This window comes from Trachinotus anak, unplaced genomic scaffold (genome assembly GCF_046630095.1).
Source record: "Trachinotus anak isolate AG129_WGS33_773 ecotype Australia unplaced genomic scaffold, CSIRO_AGI_Tana_v1 ptg000010l, whole genome shotgun sequence".
NCBI lineage: Eukaryota > Metazoa > Chordata > Actinopteri > Carangiformes > Carangidae > Trachinotus > Trachinotus anak.
This window is the reverse complement of record NW_027273861.1, coordinates 19,132,535-19,150,079: the sequence shown is the minus strand read 5'-3', so window position 1 is coordinate 19,150,079 and position 17,545 is coordinate 19,132,535. Positions and strand designations below refer to the sequence as shown.

General features: G+C 42.2%; 1 protein-coding gene across 8 annotated transcripts in view; it reads left to right on the top strand.

Moving 5' to 3' along the window:
• Positions 1-17,545, top strand: part of ptprsa (protein tyrosine phosphatase receptor type Sa) — a 229,007-nt gene that overhangs the window by 194,808 nt on the left and 16,654 nt on the right. For 5 of the 8 annotated variants that reach the window (XM_071485973.1, XM_071485971.1, XM_071485968.1 and 2 more), the window contains 7 exons: positions 1,054-1,101; positions 4,969-5,066; positions 7,648-7,771; positions 10,541-10,716; positions 12,819-12,938; positions 15,676-15,830; positions 16,780-17,065. In XM_071485973.1, the coding sequence (XP_071342074.1) occupies positions 1,054-1,101; positions 4,969-5,066; positions 7,648-7,771; positions 10,541-10,716; positions 12,819-12,938; positions 15,676-15,830; positions 16,780-17,065 (1,007 nt within the window). The remainder of the gene's footprint in view (positions 1-1,053; positions 1,102-4,968; positions 5,067-7,647; positions 7,772-10,540; positions 10,717-12,818; positions 12,939-15,675; positions 15,831-16,779; positions 17,066-17,545) is intronic. The other 3 variants (XM_071485975.1, XM_071485974.1, XM_071485972.1) reach the window with 1 other exon arrangement.

The following is a 17,545-nucleotide window of genomic DNA, read 5'->3' as shown; positions in this document are numbered from 1 at the left end:
TTTAAAAAAAAACAAACTTTTTTACTTTTTTTTTAAATTTTTTTTTTTTTTTTTTATTTTGCCCACAAGTCATATTTTCTTTTCCTTCCATTTCTCACTTCAAATTCTGGAACAAATTGTCTTTTTTCTATGGATGAAAGTTGCCCTCTTTTGGTGATGTGATCCTTTCTTATCACTGAGCGACCCAGTTGATCAGATTTCAACTTTCAGCCCAAGCAAAATCTATTTCCCTTCACTTGATGGGCAGGTTGCCAGCATCCCATCAAACTGCATCTCTCAGCCACATGTCCAGTTAACATTGCCACAGATGGCTCCTTTCTGCTTGAGCAGCTGAGGAGACCCGAGTCTACCCGGACATAAGATCGGCTGGCTGCAGCCTCAGAGGAGTTCTCCTCTGGAGCAGATAAGACTTTGAACCATCACCACACTCCTCAGACCTCTGACTCCCATCAGCTCTGGCTCCACAGCTGTCAGCAAAGAATGCAGACACTTTTCCACACCTTTCACTCCCAGTGCCTCAGCACCAGGCCACATACAAAGGAATCTTTCAGAGTTAGTTTTCACCAGGAAACGTAAGCAGGTTTTTCTATTCTCTGTCTCTTTCCCATTCTGTCAATGGGCCCGTCAAACCGGTGTTTATGAAAGCTTAGAGATAGCAAATCCATTTCTTATCCTGATCTCTATGAGCGCTGATATGGGGCTTGGTAGAAGGGGTTTCTCAGCAGGGGCTGACACCCATGGCTAACCATTCTGCTCGGTGGAGGACTGTGGCACTGAGTGGGATTTGGTAGCAGAAGGGAAAGTCTGGTGTGAACTGAAGATGTTTGCCCTACTTTTCTTAATGTCTGTGTGGCAGCCTGGGCTCAGATCTGTCACTGTCGCAGGCCAACCTGAGAGGGGTGTGAGTTTACTCATGGTAAAATAATATAGTATTGTTTTTGGTTATCTATTTTATCATTATGCACATTTTTATGTTTTCTTCCTACATAGCCTTCTCTGTTGCATTACAGCCTTTTGAAACCATTTTCCATTTATGTTTGCTGTTCTTTACAGATTCTGGTCTGAGCAGTCCTCAGAGTGAAGCAGATTTTGACTATGAAAGTTAGTCTCTATGCTTTTAGCATTTGCGTACCAGCTTTCCTTATCTTTTTTTTTTTTTCCCAACACCGCTTGCCTCCATTTACGAATACATAATTTGCATTTGTTTGTTTTTTCACATGATGCAGCAAAAATTTCAACTCTAATTAATTTGATGTTGGTTTCCAATAGTACACTGGGCTGTTTTTTTTCTTTTCTTTAATTGGATGTCAGTCACGATATTCACTTGAGCTGTTGGCTATGCATTAATCCACCATGCATAAATAACCTGTGTGATCACTTCTGCTGATGTAGAGATGGTTGAGAGGTGTTTCTTTTCACTGACCTTCTTTTTTCACCCCCTTGTTGTTGTTCTCCCTTCTCCTTTCTCCTCCTCCTTTACCACCGCTGCTCCATTTCCATTCTGATCTAACGGGGTCTTTTCTGTGCTCAGAGATAACGAGCAGAATTAATTAAAGCAGTGGCAAACAATGGCTCGACATTTGATCGCCCCCTCTCCCTCCTCACTGCAAAAGATTCAGCCGAGAGAAAAAAGCAGACTTTCTGGCCCCCCCCCTCCCCTTTATTTATTTTGCTTACCCACAGACAGACTTCTTCCCTTTTATATGGAAATACGCAACATCATAAATAGGCTTTTGAAGAGAGACTGCTCTGACATATCAGAAAGAATCATTATATGTCTCAGGCGCATCGACTGCGGATTGGGAGATTGGAAATGTGTAATTAGACGCTAGTTTGTTTTTCTGTGTTCATTGATCACGCTGTTGATTGCGGCTAAAAAAAAAAACAATAGAAGAGTCTCTACATGGATAGGAAAAATCTGTTGGAGGGGTGGGGGGGTTGGGGAAGGGAATAACAACAATTTGTCCTTGAGTGACTTTGCTAGACTATTGCTAGACTACAGGTCACGGCAAAGCCTAGTTATGAAAGTAAATCATTTCTTGGATAAACACTTGCAAGGTGCAGTGCAGTGTATAAAAGACAAAATGAGAACGAGAACAAATCAGGCATCATCGACTCATTCGTCTTGAAAACAAAACAAAATGGGTGAGGCTGGAAAAGAAGGGAGAAATAGATGCACGAGCAGGTAAGTTTAGATGTGAGATTCATCTGTGTAAATATAGCAGCTCAGAGCAATTGGTTATGCTGGCAAAAGGCAAAGTGGGATAAAGATAAAATAACAGATTTAAGCCTCTTAAAGTTTTAAGTACCCAAATTGTTTTCATACAAGTTTCCCAAAACATCCTTTCCTTCAAACGTCTGAGGGGCTAAACAAACAGTAGTATGTATAACCTCCAGCCTGTCCAGCTGGCAGTGCATCATGGTTAATTTGGATGTATATATAAACACCTCAGCCTGATATATCTCCAACGGTAGCAGGCACTTATACATGCAGACAGTAATGTGGGACATAAACACCAACTGAAAGGAACTGATGGAGTTTGGGTACATTTTTAACTCACACACACTCACAAGCACACACACACACACACACACACACACAAGCCCAACACAAACATTCTTTGATCTCCCCTCAAACAACCCGCTCTTGTTCTCTCAAGGAGAAGTGAGGGCCCCTCATTTGCATATGCATTTACTTATTTTGCTCATAGCTTCTCATACCTTTCCCTCTCAATTTGAGGCCAGTAAACTGGCAACAAAATTTAATTAGCAATATTTTCCCCTATTCTTGATGCTCATCTCAATGAATTCCAATACCAGAAGTGATTAATAACTCATCCTCAAGTGGTGCCACCACAGTCTGCATGCTTCGCTAGCTCAGTGAGAAGCTTAAGTATGAATAAACACACTGTTTCCTCCAAAATATGGAAATATAATTTGCAAAGAAAGTTTTGTTTGAGTTTATTAAAATATTGAATTGGAAATGAAACTCAACATGGGCTTTAAAAAAATAGAGGAACAGTATTAATTCGGTAAACATCATTCAAATCATCCATTAAGAAGGGCATGGGTGTTTGCTGCACAACTCTTGTCAAGTTGTCTGTTAATGCAGTGTGTCCATTCATTTTCCGGAGAATGTCACACCATCCAGTGTCATCTCCATTTGTCTCATATATGCATTGTAATCTTTGTTAATCTTCGTGTAATTGACGCCGCCGCATTGTTCTCTCAGTGTAAAATAAATTACCATTACTAATGAAGACTGTCAGCACGGAGGGATGGGCTCCCCCTCTTAAGCGCAACAAAAGCAACCAAAACATCAGTGACCCCCTTGACATTGGGGGGGATTTAAGCATTGTCAAAAAGGGAATATTAAGGATGGTTAATGTGATTAAGGCGATTTGCACACCCAATTAAGCCGGAGTAACTTTTTTTTTTTTTGTCAAAAGATGTCAACATTTCGTAGACTTTTGACCTTGTCACTCGGCAGGGAAAAAGGCTCCTTACTAAAAATACAAAAGCATTAAGTATTGCCAGGCCGCATGCGGGGACAGAGCCACAATCTATGGCTGCTTCATATTCCATTACATGGCCTCAGCATTATGCTCCTAAATGGATTAGTGACTGGAGTGCACAGCAGTGCTGATAATATTGTAGCAGCAGCAACACAATATTCAGTGGATATTGGAGTGAAAAATCTCACAATTTTCTCACCCAACTGAAAAAGCAATTTTTTTTTGGGGGGGGGGGGGGGATTCCTTTAGATAAATGGCAGAGGGATCTGGGCGGGGACTATATTGCATATGCAACTAAGAATTTTTGTTTTTTGTGATTTCTGGAAGTTGAATGGTGTTCATCTTAGAGCCAGTGTTCACTGGTTTGAGGGAACCAAGAAAGGGTCGAAACAGCAGCTTGCTTGCTTTGCACTGGCTGACTGGAATGGAGCAGCTCACTGTGTCACTCAGCATCACTCACACTCCTAAACCTCCTTATCCCCCTCCCACCTCCCTTCACACGAGCCCCCAGGTCAGGGCTCTGTTCTGGAACAAGTGCCTTTTTATAGAGGCAACAGTCAAAACTGGTCACTATGCTAACAACACAGCACAACGAGAGCATTATAGATTAAGGATACAGCAGTAGACGGTCTGTGGGGTGTCATGGTCTGATCCAGATCCAAAGACTGTTTGATTGGTCACATCAATGCTAGCATTAATAGTTTAAATGTTTAATTTTTTTTAATTGTTGTGGGTAACAAAAATAATTGTAAGACCTGCTTAAAGTAACGCTGTCTTTAAAGACTCAATTTTGTTACAAAGCTGTTTTTTTCCACCAACTAGTGAGCCAGTATTGAATTCTTCCTTTTTTGTTGATAGCAGCCGTTCTAAAAGGAAACGTTGCTTTTGATTATCTTCAGTGAGGAGTAAAGCTTTTCATTGATTCAAAGAGTAAAAAGGGCTGTCATATCTCTTGTCTGTGATTTCACCATCAAAAACATACATTTTTCATCTTATGTAATTTTTAACTCATTTCCCAAGCTATTAAAATTATTCTTGCCTCGGAATGTTTGAGCCATAATTGGCCTGGGTTTTCATCTGGCAGCACTCAGCAACTATCAGTCCTACTGTGGGAGTTGATAACCGTTTGGTCTGTGGGTGTATGCTGCTAGCTTCTTTGGCAAATAATCAGCCATACTTGACAAACCTGAGCTCTGGCCTGGTCCAATCACGTGCCCATAACATCACCAGTCAATACATTTTTGCTATGTGTGACATTCACCATGTTCTGCACAAGCTTCCTCACCACTAAAACACGGCTTCCATTCTTATGTAATCAAGAAACTCTCATCCATTAATGGTGTGTTGTGTAATGTTTAAGTTGGAGTATTGTGCTCTGTCTATTACACTGATGAACTTTCTTCCCTTTCTCCCCCCGTGTGGAATTTTTTTCTCTCCATTTTTTGGCAAACAGGTATGATGAATCATCCTCCCATCCCTATCTCGGAGCTGGCCGAACACACAGAGCTTCTGAAGGCCAACGACAACCTCAAGCTATCACAGGAATATGAGGTGAGCAGGCCAAAGGTTTAAAGCTCAAAGTTTCTTCTGAGTATTGATTTCTGTCTGATTGTGTTTTCATTGTAAACACAAAATTGAAAATGGTTGTTTCTCTTCCTGTAAGTCTTTTTTTCCTGCTTTTTGACAATGTTGTAGCTGGTGGTGCTTGATTATACTCAGCCTCTTATATTTCCTCAGATATATTTGCTATATCTTCAACACAGCAGAGCAAGGCGACAATATAAAATTTCTCTCTGAGGGCCGTTGCAAAACCTTAACTCCCAAATGCAATTTCCTCAAATTCTTTGCTAAATAAAAGAATCATTCGACTGTAATGCATCCAGCTCTACATCAGGAAACATGGATGAAAACAGAAGTTGAATATGACCTTTTGTGACACCCACAATGTGTTTCTTACTTACAAAACTGCGTTCAACTGAGAAAAATAGAAACACGAAGGCTTTACCTATTTACTCGTGGAAATGTAATATTTTGAAAGTCCGTCACACACAACACTTTCACAACTTTGTTCCACAATGGAGACGTAGTCTGTCTTTTTAAGCAGAACGCCTCTAATGTGTTTTTGGGGAAAAGCACACTGGCAGTCAGGCTTTAACATAGTTGTGTGTGTGTGTGTGTGTGTGTGTGTGTGTAAGGGTGAGTATGTGTGTGTAGAAGGAGTAACTGAGCTGTCTGAGCTTGGAGACCACAGCGGTTATAAATGACACTGGAGTTGATTAGAAATCAGGAGCGCTGAATCAGCTCTTGTTTGCATACAGGCAATATCCCCTCCTCGCCATCCCTAAATCACTGTGCCTGTCGCCTCGCTGCACGCCAGGCTAAGGTAGGAAGCGGGCACACCAGCAAAGATTGCCGTCATCATGCCTGCCGGTGGATGTTGGTGGATAATGACTTCTCATAGTGTTCCAGTATTTCTTCGGTATCTATTATTCATAAATCCACATCCGGGCTGTGTACCAAATGGACAAGCTTGTTCCATTCGGAGGGAAGAGAGACGGAAGACATGATGCCAAAGTTGACGCTTTGCTACAACTACAACTTCTAATTATTTGGCTTTGAGAGAGCATTAAAGCTCCCGCTCGTCTCTCCTCCCTCTCTCTGTCCCCCTGCCCCTTCACACAACCACCCCCCAGGAAAAATAAATGACCAAATTAAATAGAGAAGTGTAATTTTAATTTTGTTATTTTCTTGATGAATGGCTGTTCATCCAGGGGCCCCAGCTTGCCAAGCGCAGCTCTACGGGGCTTTGACTGATTGGTTTTTAGCCAGGCGGGATGTGAGGGAGGAGGAAAAATGGGAAGAAGAGGGGAGAGAGGAGAGTGGAGAGAGATGAGGTGGGGAGGCTTGGTTAATGATGAGGACTCAGCGAGGGAAGTGAGCACAGAGCATCGCAGCTGGAGAGCGGAGATGAAGAGGAGATAATCTGACATAAAAACAGAAACGAGGAGGCAGCCAGAGTTTCACCTAACAAAACCAAAGCCATAGGGTTTGTTGTCTTTCTACTGTCAGGTAGTCTTCAGCCATGTCCTGAAACTCTGTTGTCTTGACAGGAGCTGTCATTCATCTTCAAACATGTCACCGTGGACATTAAGGAGGAGGAGGAAGAGGGAGAGGTTCTTGTTGTTGAAGAATTTAAGGAATTGTTATTCAGTCAGTTAAATCATTTGATGCGTGGTTTTCAATTTTTGAGCTGAGGGATGTGTCTGGGAAGTGACCTCAATCTTTACACACACAGACACTCGTACACACATGCACACTCAGCCTTAAGGTAATCTAGAGAGAAATGGAAAATAGCAGGGTAGTAGGTGGCTGCATGGAGAGGGACTGAAAACATCAGAGAGGAGATGGAGAAGGCGATAAAGAGACAAAGAGGTATGGACAAAAAAGTGGAAGACTTTGAAGATGGAGAGATGCAGATAAGGAAAATGAGGACAAAGAGGGAGGGATAGTGGAAAAGAAAGAGCAGAAAGAAAGAACAAAACAAGGATGAGGAAGCTGAGATTGCTGTAATGATTACATGCAAATTGTTAGATCACGTTTCCAGCTGGATTTCACTTCAAGTCTCTCTCTGCAGCCACCCCACCCTGCGTGGTGATGCCCTAACTGCAAATATCCTACAAGCCTCCATCCCCACACCAGCCATACAGCGAATCGTAATGGAATACTTCATTATCCTGATGAGGGAACAGAACATGTATCTGGAATTCTTTTATTTCAAAGAGGCGGATGAATTTGTCTTTCACCCGAGTGTCAGGCCTCGCTCCACACTCCCTCAAGGGGGAGAGCCGCCGCCTTCATCAATATTGTTATTCGTCATTATGTACCTGCTACATTAATGATCTTGATAAAATGCTGTGTGCAGCTGCTGTGAATATTTAAACCAGTCAGCAAGCAGATTTTCATAATACCATGTACTGTTTCCTTTGGGAAAATCACCCTCTCAATCTCTCCCCCCTTCCTTTCTTCTTTCTATGATAACAATCACTTGGCATTGTTATTGCTCAACTCCTCTCACAGCTCTTCTAATTTCTTTTCTCTGTGTTCATGTTCTGCCCGTCTCTGCCCCCATCAGTCTATCGATCCGGGCCAGCAGTTCACCTGGGAACACTCCAACCTGGAGGTGAACAAGCCCAAAAATCGTTACGCCAACGTCATCGCCTACGACCACTCCCGTGTCATCCTGGCTCCCATTGAGGGTAAGGCTCACCCATCCTCACACTCTGCACCTTCACCACCTCAGAATTGAGCTCAGCTCTTTGTGGGTCATTTGGGAAATCCTCGTAATTACAGAGTCGATTTAAGTAATTAGGAATTTGTACTGAACAGGCATACACTAGACCAGATGGGACTAGACAGTGAAGAATAGAACAGTACTCAGCAGTGCAAAACAGAATATACTGAATATAATCAATATAGAAGAATGCTGCATTTTATTGTCCTGTAGAATGGAATAGGGTAAATTAGGAATCTAAAATGTACGGACTGGGCTACATTAGGGCACCGTGGCTGAATTGGTAGTTAACCAGAAAAAAATTGAGGATAGCAAAAGAAGAAAAGAAGGAACTGCACCACTAGGCTGAATTACACAATTACTGTCTCGAGTCAACACAGTAGCATGAAGCCAAATAGATAGAATGAAAATAAATTATAGTATGTGAAGTTCAGATTCACTTCAGCTCGTTTTGATTCCCACCAAACAGTGAATTCATAGAATGAAACTGAATTTCGTTCGAGAGCTCAGCTTGGCCCTGAGCAGCTAAGCGGTTTATGGAATCATATTATTTTTAGGAGCGAGGCGAGGACTTGTTTCGGCTCATCTTTGGGCCCAGTCATATCTCGCGCTCAGAGCGGCCCAGGCATTTAACCAGTGTTTTCACTGTCCCATTTGTCTCATCAGATCTGGCCCTCTCTCATGACTTCCCTCTTACTGCCCATAGACACAGTACTGAGAATCTCAGAGCCAGAAAAGCTCTTCCCCTGATTCCTAAATCTCAAAGGACATTGTCAGAGGTAGTCACCCTTCACCGCAGACATTGTTCTGGCGTTGCATCACGAGAAGAGCTCCCAATTCCTCACTGTTGTGCCAAACTCCACAGTACTCTCCTTTTGTGTGAGGTAACAGCTCCAACTAGATTTCAACGTGTTGTAATAGTAGGGCCAATTTGAGGGTGCGACAACATGCATAACAAAATTATCCCAGGGAAGAAATGCCTCGTCCATAAATACATAAATTAATCAAGTCTGAAATTTCTATTTTACACTGCAGTGATTTTGCCATTAGTCGCAGCAGTAGAACAATTCATGCACACCACCATTCTCTGTTCACTTAGCTATGACTAAAGCCAAGGCACCACAGTCGGATTGTGCGACGTGGTATCCGTTTTAATGACATTTGCCTGTCTTTTTTCTTCTTCATTTCCATTCTTTCGTTCATTCTTTTTTTTCCCCCTTCTGCTATTTTCTTCCTTGTACCTTCTCTTCCGATGTCTCTCTTTCTGTCTTTCTCTCTTTTCCCACTCACCTTTTCTCCCCCACTTTCTCTATCTTATTCTTCCTCTCCACCCTGGTTGTTGTCCTCATTGCCTCTCCTCTCTTAAATTAGCCCAGTCAAGTGTTTCATTGTTTGTCGCTTGAGTGAGGAGACGTCAGTCAGAGAGACCTGACTCTCCAACACAGATGCCTCGCACTGGAGTCTCTTTTCAACTGACAGGATTGTAGACTTTGGTTAAATGAAGATGGGTGATGTTCTGTCTTATCTCTGTCAGATGCTGTGTTAGACACACTCAAATCACAATATTATCTTTTTGGACTTGAATCTTTTTTCCTAGAACAACTTAAAATTGCCGAGCCTGCCGAGTGACTTTGCACCAGGCTTGAACACATCCTGACTTTTTTTGATGCGGGACAGTGCACCACAACACCCTGATGAGCACATGATAAAACCAGAGATTTGCTTCACAGTAAAACAACTTTGCACTCTTGATATTATGAGCAGTCCTGATGGAGCCTTGCAGCGAGAAACACATTTTATCTTTGAAGAGTTACTGTTCCTGCCGTAGACGCATAAAAGGATGCCACAGAATATTTTGATATTTGGTTGCAGTAAGTTTAAATGGGATTTTATGATAGAGTTTACGAGTCCTATACACACCATCCTCTGCATTAAAACATTGCCAGCACACACCCGTCTATGCAGCAATGCAGAGGGGTTCCTTACGGCTAGATTTAGTGGAACCGGTGCGTAACAGAGCAAGGTGGTGGGCTGAGAGGAATGAAAGCTGGATCTACCTCCCGGCTGTGGTGGCTGAGTGGCTGATATACTCCTCGCTATCTTCCATCTTCCAGCACACCCCAGCTGTGGTTGTGGTAAAACAGATGGAAGCTAAACCATCTCTATAGAAACTAAGGCAGAACCACAGAGGTACAAAAAAGAAAAGTGATAAAAGAGCAGTACAGGAAGTTGTGACAGTGAGTGGTTGGTGTATTTGAATTCTTTCAGACAGAACAACAATTGGGGGGGGTAAAATAATACATAGTATTTTGAGTGCCAAAAGCTGACATGATCTGCCTCATTTTAAGACACTGCACTGTCGTAAGATGTTGCATCTGAAGGCAGTGCTTATCTCTGGACAGTTCCAAAAAAAATTTGAACTGATCTCACTTTTTCACTTGTTGTTGAAACAATTTTCACTTGTTTCAACAACAAGAGGTGTGAAGACTCATTACAGAAGTAATTTACTTGCTTTCTTTCTTCCAGTCTAGATTCTTTAGCCCTTCGCTGATTTGGAAACAGGGCCAGTGTGTGTGAAAACTGGAAATTAATGAGACAGATAGCTCAAAACTAAAGGGCAAAAATAATGAGTGAAGTAAATTAATGAGTGGTGAAGTAAAGCAGGATTAAAAGAGGAACTGCTATGAAAAGTATCTTGCTACACCTTCATCTTTTTCCTGTGGTCTGTATCTAGGTATCACAGGTAGCGACTATATCAATGCCAACTACATCGATGGCTACAGGAAGCAGAATGCCTACATTGCCACTCAGGGTCCACTGCCAGAGACATTTGGGGACTTCTGGAGGATGGTGTGGGAACAGAGAGCAGCCACTGTGGTCATGATGACCAGGCTGGAGGAGAAGTCACGGGTAAGTCCGCTCAACCAATTTTCAGGGAAAAGCTGGGAGCTGCTTTTGGCAGGTTTTCAAGCTTCCCTCCAGTAACTTCACAAACCTCTTAAAAATGTTGTTTTTTAAGTAAACCTCAAATTCAAATCACTGCTTCACAAGAACAAGTACAAGAACCAGCTGCTGAAAATGGCCCAGCTTTACATTGATTTCCCAGTTGTGCCCCTGAACGTCATTGGTAGGTAATCAGACTTCATTTTCCTGAGATGGATTGCTTTCAGAGATGTGTAGAAATTTGAATGGGGTGGTGACAGCAGCAGAAGAGGGTGATGAAACAGAGTTAATTCAAAGACGGTCTACCTGCAAACATCTGATAAGTTAGACCGGGTTTCCACTGGGAGTATCTTCACAGGCTTGGCTGTGTTTTCTCTTCTTATTTGCAGTGGAAACTACAAGCTGTTGCATGTCCCCTACAGCGCTGACAGCTTAGCAAGTTTTAGCTCTGAGACTACACAGTGCAGGTAGCATAAATAAGATTTTAAGCAACAGAGTGGCATGGAGTTTTTGCAGTACCTGTGGCCAGTACCTGCTACAATCATCTGTTGATAGTGGAAGTTAGGAGGAAAAAGTGTCTTGAGAGCACAGTGATTTACTTTTGGCAGAGAGGAATAAGATGTCAGGGTGTGACCACACTAGTCCACTTTTGTTTGTTTTTTCTTTTCTTTTTATACTTTTACATCCATGGGAGGTAGCCACAAGTGTGCTGGAGGTGTATTCTTTGGAAGGGGCTCACCCCGGTGTCATTGAGATGGAAAGGATCACTTTCCACAGTTAAAAACCCTCCATATTTTTTTCAGTCATGCCAAAAAACTCTAGAAAGAAACAGAGGAGGCAACAGCAGCACTTTACAACCACAAACTATCAGATTAAAAATGAATGATTTAATAGAAATAATGGCAGCTGTCATTGTGATAATGGTGAATCAGTAGAAAGCATACTGGTTTTGTTAAGGAAGTCTCTTAAGTGTTTGACAGTTGGATATCAGTCCTGTTTTCCCCATAGTGACAGCTCATCATTATGTAAACAAAGTGCCTGTTTTATGAACCAGTTCTCTAAATTAGGAGCTGAAAAGCAAGGTTAGTTCTACCAAAAAAAGAAATAAAATAAATCAAAATGGTTCGACTCAATCCTCGAGATCGATCTATGGGGATAATATTCTTTGCTATGAAGGAGTGGACTTAAAGCCAACTGCAGTGTTTCATCCCGTCAGCTCAAACCTGTGTCAACATCAGGCACACTCACCCCAGGTGTCTCCACTCATTTTTCCTCCCCCTATCCCTTTTCAGTTGTTTACCTATCCTCCTCCCTGACATGCGCGTTCCACTGCTGTCAAACGTGATCAGGATTAGCGGGCGGTAGAACTTGAGTGTCAGCTCGAGCAGGAAATGGAAGAGAAAGCTGGAGAGCAGCTCATCTCCCTCACTAGCTGTCACATCTCATCAGATGTCCGCTCGCGCGTCACACCCCATATTGAATGAATCTTTATTAAGTGGGCAGGCAGGGGTGGGCTGGGAGAAGCTGGTGCTGTATTCTCAGATATACTGTAGAACCTCTGGACAAGAAACAGCTAAAAGAATGGGAGGTTCTTAATGTGAGGATCTGAAATGGTAACACTAGATTAGGCTTTTATTTTGAAAGATACTTTATTAAGAATTAAGAATTGATTGTGAAGATGTTTTGCCTTGCTGGTCAACATTTTTGATTAAGGGAAGGAAGCAAGCAGGCAGCATTTGATTGACATGAAACCATAAGAGCGGAGTTGCTGTGCTGTGCATTTTAGTCGCATATGTTCAGCGTGCATCTTGTTCTTTCTCGGTTGTGAAACATAGAGAAGCTACCCTGGTGTCTCACTCCACAGCGCCTGGCGCTTTAATCCACAGGAGGGGTTCCTTTATGAGCAGTGTGTGAGCGCACATATCTGTGTGAGAGGGAGCATGACTTGATTTATGTGCCTGATCGTGCTCATCACTGGAGATACCATTTAATAGAATGTGACGTATTGCAGCTAATACCTCTGTCTCTCTCTCTCTCTCTCTCTCTCTCTCTCACTTCCTCTGTCCCAGATTAAGTGTGACCAGTACTGGCCCAGTCGTGGCACAGAAACCTATGGTATGACCCAAGTGACCCTGCTGGACACCATAGAACTGGCCACTTTCTGTGTCCGCACTTTCTCCTTGCACAAGGTAGGATGATTTCTCTCTCTCTCTCTGTCTCTCTCTCCCACACACATATGCACACCACTGCTGTCTACATCTGCTCCTTTCTCAACAATACAGTAGAAATCTGTGGCCTGTGGATGACAGTGAGTAACAATATCCTTATTCAATGTCTGCCCAGTAAACAGACGGCCTATTCACAAGACACAGCTTATAAAAATACAGACACAAAGTTTACACAAGCAACAAAAATGATGGTGTAAACTGCACGCTATTTTCCCATTCGCTGTAATCATATATATTTATATATATATATATATATATATATATATATATAAATAAAATCCTTCGTCCTCGTTGTCCTTACAGTCCACCCCTCTCACCTTATTCAGCTCTGTCTCTCCTCAATAGATCATCTGTTTATGTGCGTCTGCCAAATTGGAGCACTTAGGTAAAGTGAGCAGAAGTGAAACTCAATATACATAATTGGCAGACTGCTTTCATGCCTCTGTGCATGCACACACACACAAATCTGAACAGTGAACACACAGTCTCATAGCAGATGAAAACGTTCTTAAGAGGAGGCATTTGCGCGTGCAAGCTCACACGCACACATGTACCCAAAACATGTAGTCACAATTGCACACAAAAAAAAACAAATAAAGGGATGTCACACTAGCAGACACGAATAACACACATTAAAGTGTATTCAAATACAGACACTCACACACCGACACAGAAGAAACTAAGAAGGAATCACCAGCACGTCGACATGAAAATACACACACACACACACACACACACACACACACACTCTCTCTCTCTCTCCTCATAGTCGTGCAAACACTAGTTGTAAAATGAGCTGTTAGGAAGCATAGCAGAAAACCAGCCTTGGTTAAGAGTTATCCTCTTAACCAGAGAGCACCTTATTAAGGTCAGCGCTGACGATTTAGATGGCATGTCAGCAGAACAATTAATACCAGAGCAAACCAATGATGGTAAAGATAGCAAGATATCGGCAGCCACGGTGCTTTAAAGCCATTCAGGGCCATTTACACTCTGCCGCTTTCAGCCTCCATCAAACCCACCGATATGATTCTTTTGCTATCTGTCCTCTCCCCCCTCCCTACAACTGCAGTCATTGCTGCAATTTTTCACTGAGCTGTTTATACTTTATATCTCTGAGAAAAAAAAATCTTTTTATTGGATTTGTGTATAAGGTAGCAGAAGCTGGCAGTAGACACACAAAGATATAAAGTAGAACCTATATATACATATATATGTATGTATGCCCTGCAGTGATGCAGATTTGTACCTACTGATAAATCCTTCAAACAAATGAAACTGAAAGAAAATTAGCAACCGAGCACCAATCACATCCATGTAGCCTGGCTCAACCGCAGAGGCAGGGAATGTCCAAAAAAAAAAACAAGGAAAATAAGAACTAGGTCAGTTTGCTTTTAATTACCGCACTCATTTATTCATTTATTCAGCATGGAAAAAAGTCCCTGTGTCAGGGAAGCAGAAGCACTGCATTGAAATGCAAACAGTAGCTCTATTAGAAGATCTTCTGAGAGGAGAGGAAGACAGAAATATGCAAGGAGAATTTTTCCTTTCTTCTTACTTATCCTTCTCAAAATCTTCCTCTGGATCCCAGCTTGTATCTTTGATGTGTCGAGAGTTGAGTTTGAGATAGGAGCTGACAGACGACTGTGTAATGTGGGTGTTTGCTGCATGTATCGGTGGTTTTGTTCTGAGCAGCAGTAACATGAGAACATGAATATACAAGTACTCTGTACTGTCCAGTATAGAAATTATCATACATATTTGATCATGTTGAGGATATCTGATCTGCTGTATATATGTGAAAAGGGTTTCCCAAAGAAAAATTACAACCCCTGAGTGATACTGCACCAAAATCTATTTTAAGCACGGAGCACTTACCCCTTGTGAAGGTAGCTGAAACTTTGAGTCAGACTACCTCAGTCAATGGTTTAACTGTCCATGGAGAATGGGGGAAGATGTGTAAATAGATTAAGTAGGTGGAAGACAAATAGTTATACCTTTAGACCCTTATCACACCTGGCATGCCTCTTGGGCGAAGTGGACACCTCTAAGTATCTCAGTTCACATCTGGTATTAAAATGAATTTCACATGCATCTCGAGTGAACACTTGTGATCGGGCCTCACTTCCCCACTCCATATGCAAATAAACGTGTGCGTTGTTTTCAGCGACTATGACAGTTTTCAATGTGTTTGCGAGAGAGAGAGAGACAGAGAGAGAGAGGAGGGGTTGAGCAAATCAATGCACTGTGCACAGCTCTACAATGAAATAAAGTTTCAGCCATTGAAAATAGTAAGATATTTGTGGTTCATTATGAAACTATGTTGGGACTAATTAGACTGTGGAAGAGGACGTCATCTGAGTAGGCTGAGTAGGTCTGTCAATATGGCATTTGCGTTCACACTGCTAAAAGAAGTGGCTACATGTGCCAAAGACCACCTACAAATGCAGTCTGAGTGATCAGATCTCAAATGCGTTCACACCTGTACTTAGGGCTGTCCACTTGTGATTGGATCCTCCGATATGGATGTTAATGCCAGGTGTGAACAGGGCCATAGAGAAAATTAAAAAGTCAGCGTACATAGAGTACACACTTTGTTTATTTTTATTATGACACCACGAGAGGTCGGTCAGTCAGCCAAACACAAACACAACACCACCACCACCATATCCAACACACCTCTCTCTCTGTTTCCCAGAATGGCTCTAGTGAGAAGCGGGAGGTTCGTCAGTTCCAGTTCACGGCATGGCCTGACCACGGCGTACCAGAGTACCCGACCCCCTTCCTGGCCTTCCTCCGTAGGGTGAAGACCTGCAACCCGCCTGATGCCGGACCCATCATCGCCCACTGCAGGTCTTTAGAAATGTTTTGTTGTTAGGGTCGGTTAAAAAGTGCCAAAATGCCCAGTTTTAAACTTAAATGTAACTGCAGTAACTAACCCTACACATGGAAGTGGTTTCCCTGTTTTATTTTTACCACATGCCCATCTCCCTGACTGTGTGTATACTCATGAGCAAACAGAGTGGCAGAGCTCCTCCCTGTGTATCTGCTATTATACATTACATAACACACATTATACAAACACACGCTCTCTTTCCTTGAAGACCTACATCTTTTCTTTTCTCCATTGGTCACATCATCATTCTCTTTAAGGCACTCCTTTTTTTTCCTGCTTTTATTCTCTCCACCTCCGTCTCTTTTTTCCCTCTTTGTGAAAAGCCTCAAAGTAATCCCTTCCCATCTTTCCAGCTTCTCCCTTTTTGCTCCTTAACCCTTCCCCCCTTTACAAGCGATATTTCTCAAATGGCTTATTCAAATTGAAACCTTTTTGTCAAGATAAGAAGACTTCAGTCAGTCCAAAGCACTCCACAATAAAAGTGAAATTCGGCAGCTTGCTTTGCTCAGGCTCCACCGACGTCATCTTGTTGTTCAATCTGTCATTTTTATTAGTTGTTTCTGTATTCCCTCTCTGGCTGTCACCATATCCCTCTGTTTTGTTCTCCTACTTAATTATTTAAACTGCAATGCCACAACAAATCCACAAGCAGTGCTGGACATACATAATCACCTTGTGTTTTAATATTTGAGGAGTGAGAACAGTGAAATAACAATTAAATTCCAAGGACGCAAATGTGAAAAGCACTTTGTATTAGGGAAACAAATATTCATAGCAGAGCACCATGAGAGGATAAGACCCTAGAAATAAGAGCAACAGAGAAATGAATTTCGATTTAACGGATCTCTTAAAACCTCCAACTTCTCTTTCTCTTTCTTCTCACTCTTTTGAAATCCCCCCCTACAGTGCGGGTGTTGGCCGGACAGGCTGCTTCATCGTCATCGACGCCATGCTTGAGCGCATCAAGCACGAGAAGACGGTCGACATTTACGGCCACGTGACACTGATGCGTTCACAGCGGAACTACATGGTGCAGACGGAGGACCAGTACAGCTTCATTCACGATGCACTGCTGGAGGCGGTGGCCTGCGGCAACACTGAAGTGGCTGCCCGGAGCCTCTATTCCTACATCCAGAAGCTGGCGCAGGTGGAGAGCGGCGAGCATGTCACTGGCATGGAGCTAGAGTTCAAGGTACAGGAAATGGAATAATTTCCTATATAACCTGGTACATTTGAGTTTAAGTTAAGCATTTGTGTTCTACTTGGGTCTGACATGTAATTTAAGGGACCAACTACCCATGTTTTTTTTTTTGCTTTTGTTTTTTTTGGTGACATTTTTATGTGACTTTTTTTAGGTGACTGCAAATGACAGCTCAAAAACTTGGCAGATTGAAGCCAAGCCAAAGAAAGTTCAGATCAGAAATAGCAGACGTGTTAGATCAGTGTCTGTATTAACGAACTTCATCATAACTAAATAATGAAGACATAAATACTAAGTTTTGAGAGTTCTGTCACCTTGTCTTAAGCAGCTATAAGCCTTTTAAATGAGGCTGGCTGCCAGCTTTATCTTCCTACAAGTTATTTTGGATGCAAATCCAATTTCTTTGCCTTTCATATATTTTCTCTTCATCTTAATTTGCAATGTGCTTAATTGTGGGTTGTAATAATTGCT